Raw genomic sequence first — 17,672 nt, 5'->3', positions numbered from 1 at the left:
CCTTTCACAAAAGAATCAGTGTGTGTCAGGACAGGTATGTGTGCTCAAGGTTTTAGCTGAGGCTTAAGTAAATGATCACCTAGCATTTATCAATGTCTTGCTTATGAGCAGAAAGCCACCTACTGTGAATCACAACTTTTGTTCTAAAAAGAAGGAGGGGGGACACATTGTCACACAAGGGGAGGGGAGGAAAATATTTCTAAGCAAATATTTGGAAAATAAACAGCCCATTTCTTTCTGACTGACCAATGAGAAGAATTTGTATGCTGGCAAAGGGTTTGGTCCATTCCAAAGGGCTCACATATCAGCAGATTAGATGGACAACTCCCACAACAGTACAGAATAAAAGAGACAGGGATTGGGAAGAACTGCTTATATTGTCTCCAGAGCATAAAGTGTGTCACTTGGTTGCCAAGAGCTGGTCTGAGACATCCTTTCATCATGAATACCTACAGCTTTAGGCAATCCTCTTCCACCATTGGTGGAGGAGGTTTTGGTGGTTCTTCCTCCTTCAGAACTCCAAGCATCCATGGGGGTTCTGGAGGTTATGGCATCTCTGTCTCTTCTGCTAGATTAGCTTCTCCTGGATTTGGAGGAGGCCTAGCTAGTGGCTATGGTGGTGGAAGTTTTAGCTATGGGAGTGGTTGCTTTGGTGGAGCTGGTGGGGCTGGTGGGGCTGGAGGTGCCTTTGGTGGGAACCTAAATGTCAGTGAGGGCCTCCTTTCGGGAAATGAAAAGGTAACTATGCAGAATTTGAATGACCGCCTGGCAAACTACCTGGACAAAGTGCGTGCCCTGGAGGAAGCAAATACTGAACTAGAGGTTAAAATTCGAGAGTGGTACCAGAAGCAAGGACCGACTGCAAGCCGTGATTTCAGCTTATATTTCAAGACCATTGAAGACCTCCGGGAGAAGGTAGGACTTCAGATTTGGAATCCTGCGGGATTTATTCATGTTTCAGCATCTTGTGAAAGGTTTTTCAATTGAGATATGTGGGTTCCAGCAATAATACTTTTTGGACAGCCAGTGACAAGCATTGCAGATCATGCTCTACTATAAAAAGGTTTCTTCATCATTGGATTAATACATTATGCAATTTTTGCTTTGTACATCATGGATTATGGCTTTATATGTTGTGCAACTCTGCCAAATGTGGCATAGCACCATGACTTAGCACAAAGTGTAAACTTAATCTGCTCTATGTTTGAAAATTTTCTCATATTTCTGAAGTTCCTAAAATGACAAAGGTCTCTGGTCCTGCAGAGAAAACTAAATTGCAACTTCCAACATACCCCATGCTGATTCAGAATTAGAGATCAGCAACGAACAGTCACAGATTCCCCTTAGGTTCATCTCCTGCACTTTTTTCTGGCTTGCAGTGTGAACATGGTGAAATAGGCAATCATCTGAACATTTAGCTGTTCTGCATTTGCTTAAAAACACAAAAGCATTATTACAAAGAGGAAAGTCTTGTATGGCATGGAGGCATTAATATGACAAACCCAAATTCCAGTATCTCTCTGAAAAGAGCTGATCAATTTATTTTAAAAAATCCCTAAACAATTACTGTTCCCATTTATGAAGAGAGTGTAACAGCACCTTGAATCATACAGTTGGTAAAAACTTTTTACTCACTGTTCATTGCAAAGCATCAATATCAGCCAGGAAACATTCAAATTCCTCTACTTCCTTTTTATCTTACAGTTATTCCTTGACTCGGGACTAAAATTTTAGTCACAAATCAGTGTGAGTCAAGTCCACACATGACCAGACTTGATTTTATGTCAAATTTTAGAGTGGTTGTAAAGCACTAGGTTCCCTAATGAACACTTTTTTAAAAGGTTGCCAATTGCAATTCACATGAGCCCAAGATGCTGCAAGTAGTTGTGAATGTGAACTGATTGCCAAGCACCAGAATTATGGTCATGTTTCCATGGAGGCGATATCATGCTCATAAGTGCAAATACAGTACATAAAGCACTTTTTCCAAAGCTATTGTAACTTTGAACCATGGTTAAATGAACAGTTTGAGATCAAGGATTACCTGTATTTAAGAATTACTATCCATTTTGCCAAGTTGTAGACAAAGGGTGCTGTATGTGCACAGCATAATTCTGGCATAGTTTACTTTAAAGAAACTGAATAAAGGTAATGTAATATTAGACGGGAATCAAAATCAGATTCTTATAGCGAAGACAATAGTTTAGCTCTATCTGTGTCAATCAGGATGTCATTCGGAGCAATGCTTGATCAACTGATTTATCAAATAATGCTTAGTAATTAATTAAACAATATGCCTAAAGCAGACATATCTCATGTAGCTACAAGATCTTATATTTCCAAATTTAGATCTATGTGCTGTTGAGAATTGAAGTATCTCTTGATTCTTGATTTAGCACCTCTTTTTGGCTATTAGCATGACTCTTATGTTAGCTAAACGCTGGACTGCTACATTCTCTAAGCTGTTCATATTAACATATTAATTTCTCTTCCTTGATATTTATGCAGATAAAATCATCATTATGTGCTCTTTAAATACTTGTGTGCTGAGAGGATGGACTGAAATGCATTCCTGAGCAAATCTGTTGATATTTGCATGTCACCTTGTATACACTGGATTGCACTGAATCAATGGGATATAAATTAGTCATAATTTATATCAGTCCCATTAGTTTCACCAGCTCTATTTTAAAAGTGTTTCAATTTGGAGCCCATGCATCCTAGTTTATTTCTTATATTTGTCTCCAGCCACAGACCATCTCATATGCTGCTCCATTTTAATATTAAAATTTTGCACATCTATCAGTTGAAGGCCACACCAAATTTTAAGTTTATGACATCTCTCAATAGCAACTTGTCCAATAGATTGATCAAAAAAATAATAATCCATCTTTCCACATCTTAGGCAGTTTCCTTTCCACCCACCCCTCCCATATATAGTGCTAACTTGCTCTTTCTCCAGGAAATAGGAATACCATATTTTGCTTTACAGGGGATTGTATTTGAAGGGGCTGAGAAAAGCCCTCATCTTGAAAATATCCTGTTTGAAATATTGTCCAAGGACAATGCTTTATTTGAAGATGATTCTTTTGATCACATGTTGATCTCTTAATTTTTGTTGACTCTCCTTTAATATGTCCTGGCAGGAAGTGCATCTGATCTCAGTCTTCTCCATTTCAGCAAGATGTTTCCTATGTCTATTTAAATTGTACCAATTATTATTAGATGTGTGTCTGTATTTGTTCAATTTGGTTGTTTGCTCTGTATTATTTTTTTCCTCTTCTGCAATGATACATAAAGCCCCCATCCTTGAAGACAGAGTGCAAACATTCTCCTTTGGAACCCTTTGAGATAAAGATCTCTGAAGCGCCTCCCTTCCTTCATTGCCTTAATATTCCTAAAAGCCTCCTATATATCTTGAATTGGAATCTGAGCAGAGACCTCCCTTTCAACAATTCAATTACCACAGCAAAACTTTGGCTTTGTTTCTGCTATTTGTTAAAGAGGAAAAAGAAGACAAGAAACCAGTAACTAAGTAAACCCTTTTTTTCTATACACATACAATCAAAATTTATTTTGTGACAGCAGAATCATTAAACCCCCAGTTTGTTTGGACAGGAAACACATACACACCCTAAAAGTACAGAGAATAAAATAAAAACAAACAGTTATTATGAAGAAATTAATGCACCCTAGCAGTTAATGATTACCAACTTCCAAGTTGGCTGTTAGTTTTAAAGAATTTGGTTCTTTAAACAGGTTGAAACTGAGCCACAAAGGAAGTTAGCATGTAAAGTGCAGATAGCCAGGCCAAAATTTATCTGTGATTGGTAAAGTTGGACAGATTCTCAAATGTGAATGTTTGACATTGATTATGGTACAGTAGCTAAGTTGCTGGACTAGGACCAGAGACTCAGTTCCTAGGTGATTGTCAGGCCCCAAGAACCAAGAAAGACATGCAGAGTTATTTCTGAGCAATTTTTTTTTATTATTTCCCACTTATAGACAGAAATCTTGCCAAACTAAAACAACTATTTCTATCATTATAGATATACTCTAAGACAGTGGTGGTGAACCTATGGCATGGATGCCAGAGGCGGCACTCAGAGCCCTCTCTGTGGGCACGCGTGCTGTCGCCCCAGTCCTAGGCCTTCAGCTGGGTTTTATAAAACCTTTTCGCTTTAGGCCTCCGTCGCTGTGTGCAAAAAAAAAAAAAAAAGGTTCAATCAGTCAATTTCAACTTCTCGCAGGGAAAAAAAGATCTTGCAAAGTTGGAATTGATTGATTGAACTTTTTAGTCCCACCCAGTCTGCTGTTACCACTGCAACCACGCCCACCCAATGGGCCATACCCACCTGGCACCCGACGATGCATAAGTGGGTTTTGGGCTGCAGTTTGGGCACTCAGTCTCTAAAAGGTTCGCCATCACTGCTCTAAGAAGTGCTAGGGAGGAGCCTTCTTAACTGTCTTTCTCCCGATCTAAGCTTCTCTGCCTCCTTGTCGCCTGGAGTGCAATTCCTCCTTCCTGAGAATTCAGACTACATCTCACCACAGTAACCTTGGGTCAATCACTCTCTCTCAGCAAAAGCAATAAAATGAAGATTCCCATGTAAACTGCCTTGGCGGGATTAGAAATCCAAGAAATGTATTTTTTTTAAAAAAACAAACAAACAAACCCATATCTGATGGAGCACTACATCTTTGGCTGGATGATTTTCTTAATCCTATATCTGCTGCCACTTGACGTTAACCACATGAAATGGGCTTGTCTCTTTAAGATGTAGCTAGTAATTTCAAAGTAGAAGCTCTTTTTATCACTTTTATTTCTTTTAATGTTTGTTATGTTGGATTTAGGTTGTAGCTTTTGTAAATGTCTCATTGCAAGGAGCAAGTGATATCTTTATGTCAACATACAGTCTACAATGTTCTGATGAGAGTGTACACTGAATTTTTCAGGTGAATCAATTTGTTATCTGCATAGTTCAATCAAACTAGTAAATAGCACCTGTTTGATTTATAATACTGATAGAGTATTATATAGAGTATGGATAATGTAAACTATATCCCATGATTGTATTATGGCAAAACAGCCATATTTGGTCATGAAATATATCCTTACAAATAAAGGAATTTAAAGAATTTTAGTCCCGTTGATTCCAAAGGAATTACACTTAATAGTCAATCAAATCTATTTTGGGTCAATGTTGTTTCAGGTAAACAACTGAAAATACAACATGGTTGCCTAGTGGATCAATTTAGAGAAGAAAACAATTTACTCCAAGAAATCTAAAGACACATATATACACACTATCACTATGTGTGTGTGGAAGCCAAAGTAGTTTTAAAAAAAAAGATGCTATGACTAAAAGCAACTCACTCCAACCTTGTGTTACTTCTTGTTTTGTAGATCAAGGATGCAACAATTGGAAATAACAGTATAATCCTGCAGATTGATAATGCTAGATTGGCTGCTGATGACTTTAGAACCAAGTAAGTAAATCTTTCATGGACCAGAAAATGGAGGAAATGTATATTTTCCATTTGCAAATTATGGAAGGGAATAGAAGGAATCTATTCATGAGTGATCTCTTATTTAGTGCTATTACTTGTTACAAAAGAAGTGGTCACATAAATAGCATAATGTCAGTCTTCTGTATCCAGATATCTTTATCCCCTCCATATCAACCAGCCTAATATTGTAAACATTTCTACATCAGGAAGTTGCTCAACAAAATTAAACAGAATCAATGACATTTTAGACTATGCCTAAGAAAAGCAAGGTATTTCTTTCTTTAACTAGGTTTGAGACTGAGCAAGCCCTGCGCATAAGTGTGGAAACTGATATTAATGGCCTACGCCGAGTATTGGATGAGCTGACCTTATCTAGAGCTGACCTGGAGATGCAGATTGAAAACTTAAAAGAAGAACTGGCTTATCTCAAGAAGAACCATGAGGAGGTAAAGAAAGAGACAAGTGTTCCTTGGGCTGGAAACTCATTTTGTTATGATTAAAATAAAACCATTTACAAAGAGCAGGATTGAAGTTGTATGTAACAAATTTAAATTCTATGAACATCAATCAGTCTTCTTAAGATATCACTAAAAAGCATTATGCAGTCTCCATTCTATGTACAAAAGCTAACTGCAACAGGGGCTGAATCTTCAGCATAGTCAATAAGACAACATGATACACTGAATCTAAAGTCAGCAGAAAGTCTTAGTTTTCTCTATCAATAGCAATTGCAATAGCACTTAGACTTATATACTGCTTTACAGTGCTTTACAGCCCCCTCTAAGCTGTTTACAGAGTCAGCATATTGCCCCCAACAATCTGGGTCCTCATTTTACCGACCTCGGAAGAATGGAAGGCTGAGTCAACCTTGAGCTGGAGAGACTCAAAATGCCAAACTGTTGGCAGTCGGCAGTCACCAGAATTAGCCTGCAGTACTGCATTCTAACCACTGCGCCACCACAACTCTACCTTTCTAGCATCTTATATCTTGCCTAACAATTGAGTGGTCCCTACAGGATTCAATCAACTGTTCAAAATAAAATCATTCTGCAGGTTTATATATACAGAATGGCTTGTAGGATTTGATAACTTCAATTTCTCAGCTATTAAAGAGCTAGAGAAATCACTTCTTCTGCAAGGTGAATTTAGTTGTACAGTTAAGTAACTCAGTCAGAAAGCTGTTCAGTTCTGGGGTTGATATATTTCTTTGAAATTAGTTCTGACCTTGCTACCAGATTCATGCTTTCTAACCACTTTGGAAATGTGATGTGAGAAAACTGCAGCCCTCTAAATGTTACAACACTCCAATTCCAGTTCGGCCCAGCTTTCAAAGCTGATGATCAGAGATAATCAGAGATGATTATCTAGTCTAATACTAGAGTACTGTATGCTTTTTTAATTTCACTGTTAGGGTTGCTGCTCATAAATGGCTATGAAGGTATAAAAAGTGAGAGGAGGTGTTAAGCTTCTCCATCTTTTTCTCTTTTTAATTTAAAAAACTAAAAAGAAAACAAAAAAGTATAAATGTGGAGAAAGTTAAATGCAGTTTAGTGCTGCTATGCAAATAGATCCTCAATTAATGTTTGGACTTCTTCTCATTATAAAGGAAATGAGTACTCTATCTGGCCAACTGGGTGGCCAAGTGAGTGTTGAAGTTGATTCTGCCCCAGGCATTGACCTCACCAAGATCCTAGCAGACATGAGAGACCAGTATGAACTGCTGGCTGAGAAGAATCGAAGGGATGCCGAGGCCTGGTTTACGAGCAAGGTGAGATAGAAAAATGGGCAGAGAATGAAATGGGATGGGGGGGATCCTTCAAGAGAATAATTAGGTAAGAGACAACTGTGCTGTCCAAATCATAATCAGACTTACCAATGTCATCTTCCCTTTAAAAATATATAGACTGAAGAACTGAATAAAGAGGTTGCTGTCAACACTGAACAGCTTCAGACCAGCAAGACAGAAATCACTGACTTGAGACGGACTCTCCAGAGCTTGGAGATAGAGCTGCAATCCCAGCTTAGTATGGTATGTGGATCAATGGGAGTGAATGAAGTCCAATGTCTGAATCTTGAAATAAGTAACTTAATTTGACCCCTTGAGCAATGTGTGTATATGTGTATGTGTGCGCACATATATGGAGTGCAAAGAGATGTCAACTAAACACTCAGAGGTTCAATTTCTGTCATCTCCAATAGATCTGAACAGACGTTGCCAGTCAAATATTTATTTCATCACTCTATTAAGCTATTATTTAAGCACAGCCTACTGAATAAAACACAATAAGTTAGATCTATAACCAGTGGTGGGATTCAAATATGTGAACAACCAGTTCTCTATGTGGATGCCGCAACAAATAATTAGCTATCGGTTCTGCTGAAGTGGTGTGAACTAGCTGAATCCCACCACTGTCTGTAACTCACTGAACTGTAAATATGATATATAAATGACAGGAGCTGGAATCAACATTCTATACAATAAATTAAAAAAAAAACTGCATTAAGCCCAGAAAATGTTTGCAGAATTGAACAAAAAAAAGTGCACTTTATAAAACAGCTTCTTAGGTTTTTTTTTCATCAACGTTAGGCAGCCTCACTGCACAAGGTCCAGAACATAGTATCAATGACATATAAAACAAGTGAAAAAACAGCTAGTAATTGTGAGGCATGAAACAGCTAGTAAATATTAAATGTTCAAATCAATCTAACCAATGCTTTTGAAAAATACTGTATCAGATTTCAGCAGTCCTCTAATCTATTGGACTTCTACTGCTCCGTGCAAGTTAACAAATATAACCATTACCACTTCACACCTAATTTCTTTTCCTTAAGCTTATCTTCCCCCAGTTTTCAAAACAATGTTTGCCATTTCTTTCAAATTGATGCCACAGATTTTTTTCAGAAAGCACTGGATTTTTCTTCTCACCAATGCCTTCCCCTTCTCAGAAATCTGCCCTGGAAGGCACCTTAGCAGACACAGAAGCTCGCTATGGCAACCGGCTGTGCCAGATCCAAGGCCTAATCAGCAACATAGAAGCCCAGTTGGTTGAGGTTCGCAGTGACATGGAGAGACAGAACAATGACTATAAGATGTTGATGGACATCAAAACCCGTCTGGAGCAAGAGATTGAGACTTATCGTCAGCTCTTGGATGGCCAGGACTTTAAGTAAGTTGCTTCTAAATGCAAACATTTTACTGTTGGTAACTTTAAGCACCTTCATTTTAGAGTTGTTGTATCATGTCTGTCTGTCTATATATATGCATCTGTATAGTTGGCTGCCTTGAGCAAAAGGAATTATTAATCCTTATTTTGTCAAATAAGGAGGCTTGAAAATAGTGCTGCCCTTATTACATATTGCAAACAAATTAAAGAAAGGGACCCATTTGGGCTTTGTTTCTCTTCCCACCAAACATTGACAAGCGTGGGGGAAAAAATGACCAAGCACTCTCCCTAATATAGGATGAAGCATGATGTGGTCAGTTTATAATAGTGTTTCTCGATTTGGCAACTTTAAGCTGTGTGGACTTCAGCTCTCAAAATTCTCCAGCAAGCTCTGAGAATCATTGCTTTGGAAGGATGCATGGAATGGTGGTTTAATGCTAGTCAAGTTGCTGAACCTACAGGTTGCAGTCAATGGAGATGAGAGTGAGACAAGATTAATTGTGGGGGAAGAATACTTCTGATTCTCCTAACAGACCTTTGTGTTTGCTTCCTATCAGTCAGGCTAATTCTGAACAGGGTTTATTTGTTGTTTGTTTGTTTATTTGTTTTTTTAAAAAGCATTGTGCTTTGAGCTGTTTTTAAATCTTTAGTACTTAAATTGATAAAGATTACATATTCTCTTCAATTTGCTTTTGAAAAATAGTCCCAGTCAGCTGGGTTATTTTTGTTTGTTCATTTGTCTTTTGTGATTTTTAGTGTAAGTATTCTTTCTTTTTCTTTTTTCCCATACAGCTTTTCAGGTAATGCCTCAGGAATGTATGGTAAGGTTTTGTTATTTTAAGGGAGGGAAAGTTATGGAAAGCAATTTTTAATATAGTTTATCAGATATGGGCTGGACGGTACATAATGGACGGCCATTTTGCTAAAGGTAATCAAATTCAGATCTGGCCTATGATTTGTGAATGCTCCTTCAGACAATTTTGAGTTCCATGATAGAATAAAATCAGGAGTGATGGATTATGTTTCAAAATATACAGCTTGTCATCTCTTGCTCTTTAAAATCCTGGTACTATAAATACTTTTAGTCTAAAATTTCACTAGAATGTGACAGTTTTATGGGGGACCTTTCTTGGACTAACTAGTAGTTGTTATTTGTCAATATCTTCATCTCCCTTGACTTAGTGCTAGTCCACATTTACTTCTTATGTGCCATCACCCACTTCTTTTTCATTATCAACTATATCAGCCTGATATAGTTGATAATGTCTAAAATATCATATACATCCTGCAGACAGAGGCTATGGCATTACAGTATAAATGGGCAATCTGTTGCCCTCCATATGTTTTGGATTTCACTTTTTATCAGTTTAAGTCTGATGGTTACTGTCAAAGAACAATGGGAGTTGTGCTGTACAACTCTGAGAAGGTATCAGGATACTTATCATTTCCTATACTGCTACATCATTTCAACTTTCAAGGAAATGACTGCCAAAAGAGATGATTTAGAAAGATATTTTTCAAACTTGCCAACTTTAAAACTTGTAGATTTTAATACCCACCCAGAATTTTCAAGCCCTGTCTGGGCAATTTTGGCAGTGGGCATACATCTGAAAGTTGCCAAGTTTGAAAAAAACCTATTTTAGAAACTAAGCATTTTCAAGATAAATTAAATCATATTCCCATCTGGGACCAGTTCCAATGCCATGTCTTTCTTTTGTATTGAAAAGCACTGATTATAAATACAATAAAGTAATAAAATGCAGTAAAAGCACAAGTTCCATTAAGAATCCATGTAATTGGTGAGAACCAGAGATAAATGACAGATATCTTGCAGTCTCCTAGTTACAGTGGCATAGAGGCAGACTTATTTACAGAAAGGCTAGGAAGTATCATGAAAAGTTGCATGTTCACTGATAATTCCATGACATGCTTCAGAACAAAAATAACTTCTGAGAGATGCCCCAGTATACAATGTTCTTTCCTTAAAGTACAATTGATTTATTAACATATAATTTATGCCTAATAAATCTTTATTTCTTCATTTTGCTATAGACAAAGCAGTTGATGGTAAGAAGCCTTGAAGAACACCCTCTACGTTATACACAAATACTCAATTCACACATTACCATCACCAAGAGATGGAAATTTAATGTTTCACATAGCAGTAGTTCCTTAAGCTCGTATGCTTGGTGGCTGGAGATCATATAACAATTTAACTTGTTCCTGCTTTTGCTTTTCTTTGTGGTTTCTACTATCCAATAAAGTTCTTTTGGGTCTTGCAAATTCTAAATGAAGACTTATTTCTAGTAATAAACCTGGCTTTTAAATACAGCAAACACTGATGGTCACTTAAAAAGCAGCTGAAATTTCCATGAATGGAATAGAATAGAATAGAATAGAATAGAATAGAATAGAATAGAATAGAATAGAATAGAATAGAAATAGCCAACACTCCAGAAGACAGGCTTAGGATACAGGAGGATCTGGACAGACTTGAACACTGGGTGCTATCTAACAAAATGAAATTCAATGGTGAAAAAAGTAAGGTTCTACATTTAGGCAAGAAAAACCAAATGTACAGGTATAGTATAGGGGGTACCTTGCTCAATAGTAGTAACTGTGATAGGGATCTTGGAGTCCTGGTGGACAATCATTTAAATCTGAGCCAGCAGTGTGCTGCAGCTGCCAAAAAGGCCAACACAGTGCTAGCTGCATTAACAGAGGAATAGAATCAAGATCACGTGAAGTATTAATACCACTTTACAATGCCTTGGTAAGGCCACACTTGGAATACTGCATCCAGTTTTGGTCACCACGATGTAAAAAAGATGTTGAGACTCTAGAAAGAGTACAGAGAAGAGCAACAAAGATGATTAGGGGACTGGAGGCTAAAACATATAAGGAACGNAGCTAACCAAAGAGAGAAGCAACCTAGAACTAAGGAGAAACTTCCTGACAGTTAGAACAATTAACCAGTGGAACAACCTGCCTCCAGAAGCGGTGAATGCACCAACACTGGAAGTTTTTAAGAAGAAACTGGACAGCCATTTGTCCAAAATGGTATAGGGTTTCCTGCCTGAGCAGGGGGTTGGACTAGATGACCTCCAGGGTCCCTTCCAACTTTATCATTATTATTATTATTATTATTATTATTATTAGAATAGAATAGAATAGAATAGAATAGAATAGAATAGAATAGAATAGAATAGAATAGAATAGAATAATAACTTTATTATCACTTTGAATGTACACTAATCGGCATACATTAAAATGAAATTTCGTTGCATACAGCTCTCACAGAGTCACCACCTTATACACTAACATATGGGTATATCACAGATTTTATACATCTTTAAAACTCTTCAATTGTAGACTGAGGAGTGAGTTGGGGAGGGAGAGTGTAGCTGGATGGATTCTTCATGTACCATGTAAAATCTCAGCTTTCCTAACCCAATCTCATCCAGTTTTTGTATTATGATCCTTATCATTCCTGGTCAACACAATCCATGTTATTAGAGATGAGCATTTTGAGCAGAAAACATTCTATATTCACATACAGACCTATGCACACACACTGAACTGTTCATTTTTGTGCATATAACTTCTGGGAGGGGGAATCAATGTTTGATGTTCATCTACTGAATCAGCTAATAACTAGAAAGGGAATTCAGTGGCAGACACTATTATTCCTGCAAGGTACTCCAGACAAAAGGCAGAAACAGGAATACTAGTTCTATTTTTATTATAAGTTTACATTAACAAGACTGAAAGTATTGCTCCCTTCCTTTTATTCTCAGGAAAACTGTGAGAGGTCCCTTTTTAAAAATTCCATGCCATCCCCTCTCCCATGGGAGGAGACATCTTTTATATGCTGGTTAGTCTGCAGCTCTCCCTCCTGTCTCCCAAGGTCATTCTCACATACCATTGCAAACACCCAAGAGGGAAGTATAATATACCTTCTTGCCACACCTGCCAAGCATGGGCCAAGGATAGTTGATGGCAAGATCAAGCCATGATGTTGCAGACTATGAGATACCTTGGGCCTGGATTAACCTCTGCAATCCACTCAGATCACATGATGCTTGGTCTGGATACTTTCCATCTCTATATAGTATTATCAGCATTTGCATTGTCAAGTGTTAGAGATTATTCTTATGTAAAAATGAGGCTGTACTGTAGTTTAGGCAAAATTACCTAAATCTATCAGATGTTTTTCCAATCCTTCATTTTAGAATGTCTGAGTGGGAAACTCATCCTAAAATGTTCCACAAGCTGTTACATCATGAAGCTACCCTTTGAACATTTCTAAAAAAATTCTACTGTTTTAAATAATTTTTTGAAATTGTTTCCATGATTTCATTAGGGAGGGTTCAGGAATATAGTTCAAGGGCTAATTATACAGTTTGGGGTATATGAGAAGTCAGGGCGAAAGTATAAAACAGGGCTGTGGGGTGAAAAAAATCATCCGAAAAGCATAAGTTATAATTTCTGAGAGAAAATCATCTCTAGCTTCATTTATACTTAGGCTGGTTCTACTACTGGTTTATGACCACAATACACTAAATTGAACTGAAAGGACTAGTTCTATGGAAAGCCACAGGATTTAAGACAATCATAGTTTCAATCTGCCTATTTTAGCTATTTAGGTATTATCTCTCAGGTAAGATAAAATCCAACCAAAGTAATAATTCCAGCAAGATTCAACCATACCAGCAACCAAGGATAGGATTGGCATGAGGGTGAAGTAATCAACTTGTTCCTGATTTCAGCATTTAGCATATTTTAAGCACTTAGCATCTTCAATCTCATGTACTTTATTAAGCTTTATGGCTTGATTTGTTTGTGGAATCTACATCCCACTTTTACTTCTTTATTTAAATATTTATTCCAATATTCAAGGGAGCTTACATCAATAACAAATTAGCTATAAAACACAACGAAATTGATATAATTAGAACTAAAATCGAAACCAATCATTAAAAAAATATTACAAAAGGTGGTAAAAGTGTTGCCTTCTAAAATTATTGTGTTTTAGTTAATAAATCAATAGAAAAGAAAAATAAAATAGCAAAAAGAAAAAAGAAAGCAATACAACATCAAATATATGATATAATGGCTTTTCACACAAGGTTTTTTTTTGCATAAGGATTACCATATTCTATTGTAATTGTCCATACAATCTATATCTGTAAGCAATTCATTCAAAAGTTGCAAGTAATATGAGATCCTCACCCCAGTGAGTAATTGGGAACATAAATGTATGTTTCCATTGGTGAACAATAGCAACATGAAGGGAATAAAGAATCCACTTCTGTTTTCCTATTGTTAATCTTCATACAACAGGCATGTAATTCAAACTAATACAGACATCCTTAAATAATAAATTTTATCTTCAATATTTGCTTCAATAATATAATAACTTAAGATATTACAAAATGTGTTTAAATGAACATTATTATCTTTGCATGTGTTTTTATCATCTTCCATACCATTGGGGGAGCAGAAGAGAAACCTTAGGGAGTGTATACTGAAAATCTGAGAATGATATAGGTATCAGCCATTTAAGGTCAGAAACAATGATCACAACAACTATTGGAACATTATTTTAAATAGCAGAATCTTGAAAGACTGGCAGAGATTCTCTCTGCTTCTCTTTGATACAAAAGGAATAAAGAAAAGTAATTTTGAGTTTCTTGCTTATTCTTTCCTCTCTTCCGGGACTAAGATCGTGCTAATGTAACAGTTGTTGAATATCTTCTTCAAAGCTATCTTTGTATTTCTCCACAAAAGATCTTTCTTGCATGCTCTTCCCCACCTTCTAGCAGCAGCAGTAGAGATCTCCAAATGGGTCTTTCCTACTGATCTGAATAATAGGACAGTTTCATAGTTAGAGAGACCTCTAATCTGGCCCAGAGCAGTTTAGCGCTTTAATAATGAATGCCAATTATTAAACTGTGTCCAACCGGCAATCAGTAGCCAGTGCATATGTTTTAGTACAGACATCATATAATTTTTATGCATGCATGGTAGGCAGCCTGGCTGCCACATTTTGCATCAATTGCAATTTCTAAAATACTTTCCAGGGTAGCCACATATCAAGAATATTATAGCAGGCATAATGATCATGTGATGGATTGCTTTCATTGAAAACAAATTTTCAGATGTCAAAATCTTCAGCTTTGAAGACTTAATATGTTCTTAAGGACAGGAACAAACTGGATGATACTCTTAAAAAGAGTAAAAGGAATATTTAGTGATAGGTAGACCATTAGAAAGTTAGCAAAAACAAGCAATAATCATAGAAGTGCTGCAAAAGATGCACACATCAATTAAACATCACAGCATGCTGAATTCATGCAATCTATCTTCCAAGTGATGATATCACCTGGTAGCAAGCAATAAATCTTTAAAGGAAGCTTTTGACTGCCCTATGAGACAAACAGATTAATAGAATATATTACAGTAAATTAGACTGAGGATGTGCTGCAAGACTGTGAGAAGCTATAACCTGGATATGTACAAAATTAATGGGAATGTTTTCCATAGTCTGAGAACTCAGTATGAATGTCTCAAATCCTAAAAATTGCAAAGGTCAAGCAGTTATGCTTTAGCTACTACGATTGAATCATCTATGTATTTGCTAGTCAGTTAGTTGTGTTGACTATCAATTTATATAAGAAGCTAAGCCAAAACTAACAAATCATATTATAACTTAGCACATTGTATAATAACTATCTCTGACGTTCACAGTCAGTTTTACAACTTTTTTTTTAAAAAAAAAATTACTACAGCATGTGAGCTATATAAACAGCAAATATATGCCATCAATCTACTATTATATTAGTGGCTGGCTAATTCAAGGGTGATACAGAATATTGCTAACTCACTTTCCTTATGATAGATTTAATTCTCAAGTGCTTATTGCATCCAATGAGATATTCTTGGGGGTGTCAAAAAAAAAAAGTCAAGATGGCAGCATCAGCCACATGGTGGTTGACTTCTGTTGACTTGACACCAAACCTACCTCCTGCTCATGTGTACAATAGCTTTCAACAATGATTGATCTCTGTGACCTGTTTTGTCACAGTAGCGCTAGTCTGCACAATTTTTCAATAGGCAAAGATAGGGGTTATTTTTTGTTTGTTTAGTGTTGTTTTTTTTTTGCTTTTGATTGCCTTCCAAAATAGAAATTAATAGGAAGAGAGAGAAAAGAAAACAGTAAGAAAGTTATCTGGGTGAAGCCATGAGGCAGGTACATAGAACTGAAAGGAAAGAAAATAACAAGTGGATTTGGGGAAAGAAGTAGGGTGCTGGGCATAAATGTTCTACCAAATTTGTGGACAGGGAAACTGATTTTTTCCCCAGGAGAAAGCAATTTCTCACAGATAGGATTCCACCTTAGTCATGACCATAGCAAAAGAACTGGGGGAAAAAAACAGCGAGAGGAATCTTTTTTATTGCCTTCCTTTGGGAGCCTGCGAAACTAGGAGACTATAAAATACTGAAGAGAAAAGTGAATAACCAAAATCATCATATTAGCTCTTCATTGCTTGAAAATCAAATGAAAGCAAGAACACCACTGTGTGAAAATGTCTCTCAATTTTTCTTCTTTATTAAGAACTTCAAAAGGAAACTGTCTGCTATCAAACCTAAGGAAAGTTGATAGAGGAAAAATGCAGGAGAATTTCTAGTAAAAATGGAGGAGATAAATTTAAAGAGTCCAGCTAGAGCTACATGAAATGAAATTGACTGGAGATAGAATGGAAGATGCATGTATAGGTTTGTGCTAATGTTAAGTATATAGCAGGGGTCCCCAACCTCTGGGCCATGGACCGATTCCAGTCCACGGTCTGTTAGGAACCGAGTCTCACAGATGGTGGTGAGAGGCAGGCAAGTGAAATTGACATGCACAGGGTCTAGGTTAAATGCTCCTCCTACCCCCTCCCTGGTCTGTGGAAATATTGTCTTCCACGAAACCGGTCCCTGGTGCCAAAAAGGTTGGGGACCGCTGCTGTATAGATTGGTATGCCAGCTATGAAGGCAAAAAGAGATACCAGCTTGAAAAGAGCAGGAAGCCTACATAGCACTGAAGTCTCATCTTTGAAAAGAATATTTTAAGTTACATTACTACCCTTGCTGGAGAATCTGCAATTAAAGAATCTAAAAAGATCCAGCTTTTATCCTTTCAATCAAGTGGGTCATAGCATAAGCTTGTGCTCAGTAAAAGGAGAAGATAGGTTTTTGACATATCAATATCCTGGTTCAACAATGTTGAACCAATTCAACAAACAAAAATTCTTCTTAATTCTCTGCTGAAACCACTTCTTTGGGAGAGATATTTTTCCAGGGCAAACAAATTCAGATTTATATCATTTTCAAAACCAGTTCAACATGTCTGCATGTACTCTAAAAACTAACATATGTTAAAATCCACATACAAAAATGATCTTGAATGTTTGATCATGAATGTTTATTCCAATTTCATCCCACAATAGAATAATCCAAGCCACTGTTTAAATATTTTTTTAAGATCTGGTGAATCATAATTCTATCATAGGTTGAGCTATTCTTGCAACAATTTCTTTGATGTCAATTGACTGCAGAAAATGAGAATGATGTTCTCATCCTGCCAAAGATAGGTCATTAGGTCTAGCCCATTGTCTAATTTATTATTGCAAGAGATGCAGTGAATATGATTAAGCAAAAGGATGGATAAAAGCATGAAAATAATTGGGGAGTATACTTTAAAAATAGAAGGTATAATTGGATGAGCTGCCCAGAGACGGCTGACGGATACTTGGGATTGGGAGCCATGAAACTGTAGCAGATGAGAAATGGAAAATCAGAGAAAAGGCTTTCCCTTGAACAATTTTGGGGTTTTGGGGAGGGGGAGCGGTTTACCATGGAATTAGGGAGAGAGAGAGAGAGAGAGAGAGAGAGAGAGAGAGAGAGAGAGAGAGAGAGAGAGAGAGAGAGAGAGAGAGAGAGAGAGAGAGA

The 17,672-nt window shown here is 36.9% G+C and overlaps 1 protein-coding gene across 1 annotated transcript in view; it reads left to right on the top strand.

The window, feature by feature from the left end:
- The first annotated feature begins 291 nt into the window (after window positions 1-291).
- The window catches only part of LOC107303093 (keratin, type I cytoskeletal 10), a 36,484-nt gene continuing 19,103 nt past the window's right edge, over window positions 292-17,672 (top strand). The window contains exons 1-8 of the mRNA XM_015832284.2: window positions 292-915; window positions 5,408-5,490; window positions 5,801-5,957; window positions 7,118-7,279; window positions 7,415-7,540; window positions 8,458-8,678; window positions 9,468-9,475; window positions 10,728-10,742. Coding sequence (XP_015687770.2) covers window positions 442-915; window positions 5,408-5,490; window positions 5,801-5,957; window positions 7,118-7,279; window positions 7,415-7,540; window positions 8,458-8,678; window positions 9,468-9,475; window positions 10,728-10,742 — 1,246 coding nt within the window. The 5' untranslated portion in view covers window positions 292-441. The remainder of the gene's footprint in view (window positions 916-5,407; window positions 5,491-5,800; window positions 5,958-7,117; window positions 7,280-7,414; window positions 7,541-8,457; window positions 8,679-9,467; window positions 9,476-10,727; window positions 10,743-17,672) is intronic.

Source organism: Protobothrops mucrosquamatus, unplaced genomic scaffold, assembly GCF_001527695.2.
Source record: "Protobothrops mucrosquamatus isolate PMUCROS unplaced genomic scaffold, P.Mucros_1.0 scaffold1, whole genome shotgun sequence".
Lineage (NCBI taxonomy): Eukaryota > Metazoa > Chordata > Lepidosauria > Squamata > Viperidae > Protobothrops > Protobothrops mucrosquamatus.
This window is presented reverse-complemented; position numbering and strand designations above follow the sequence as displayed.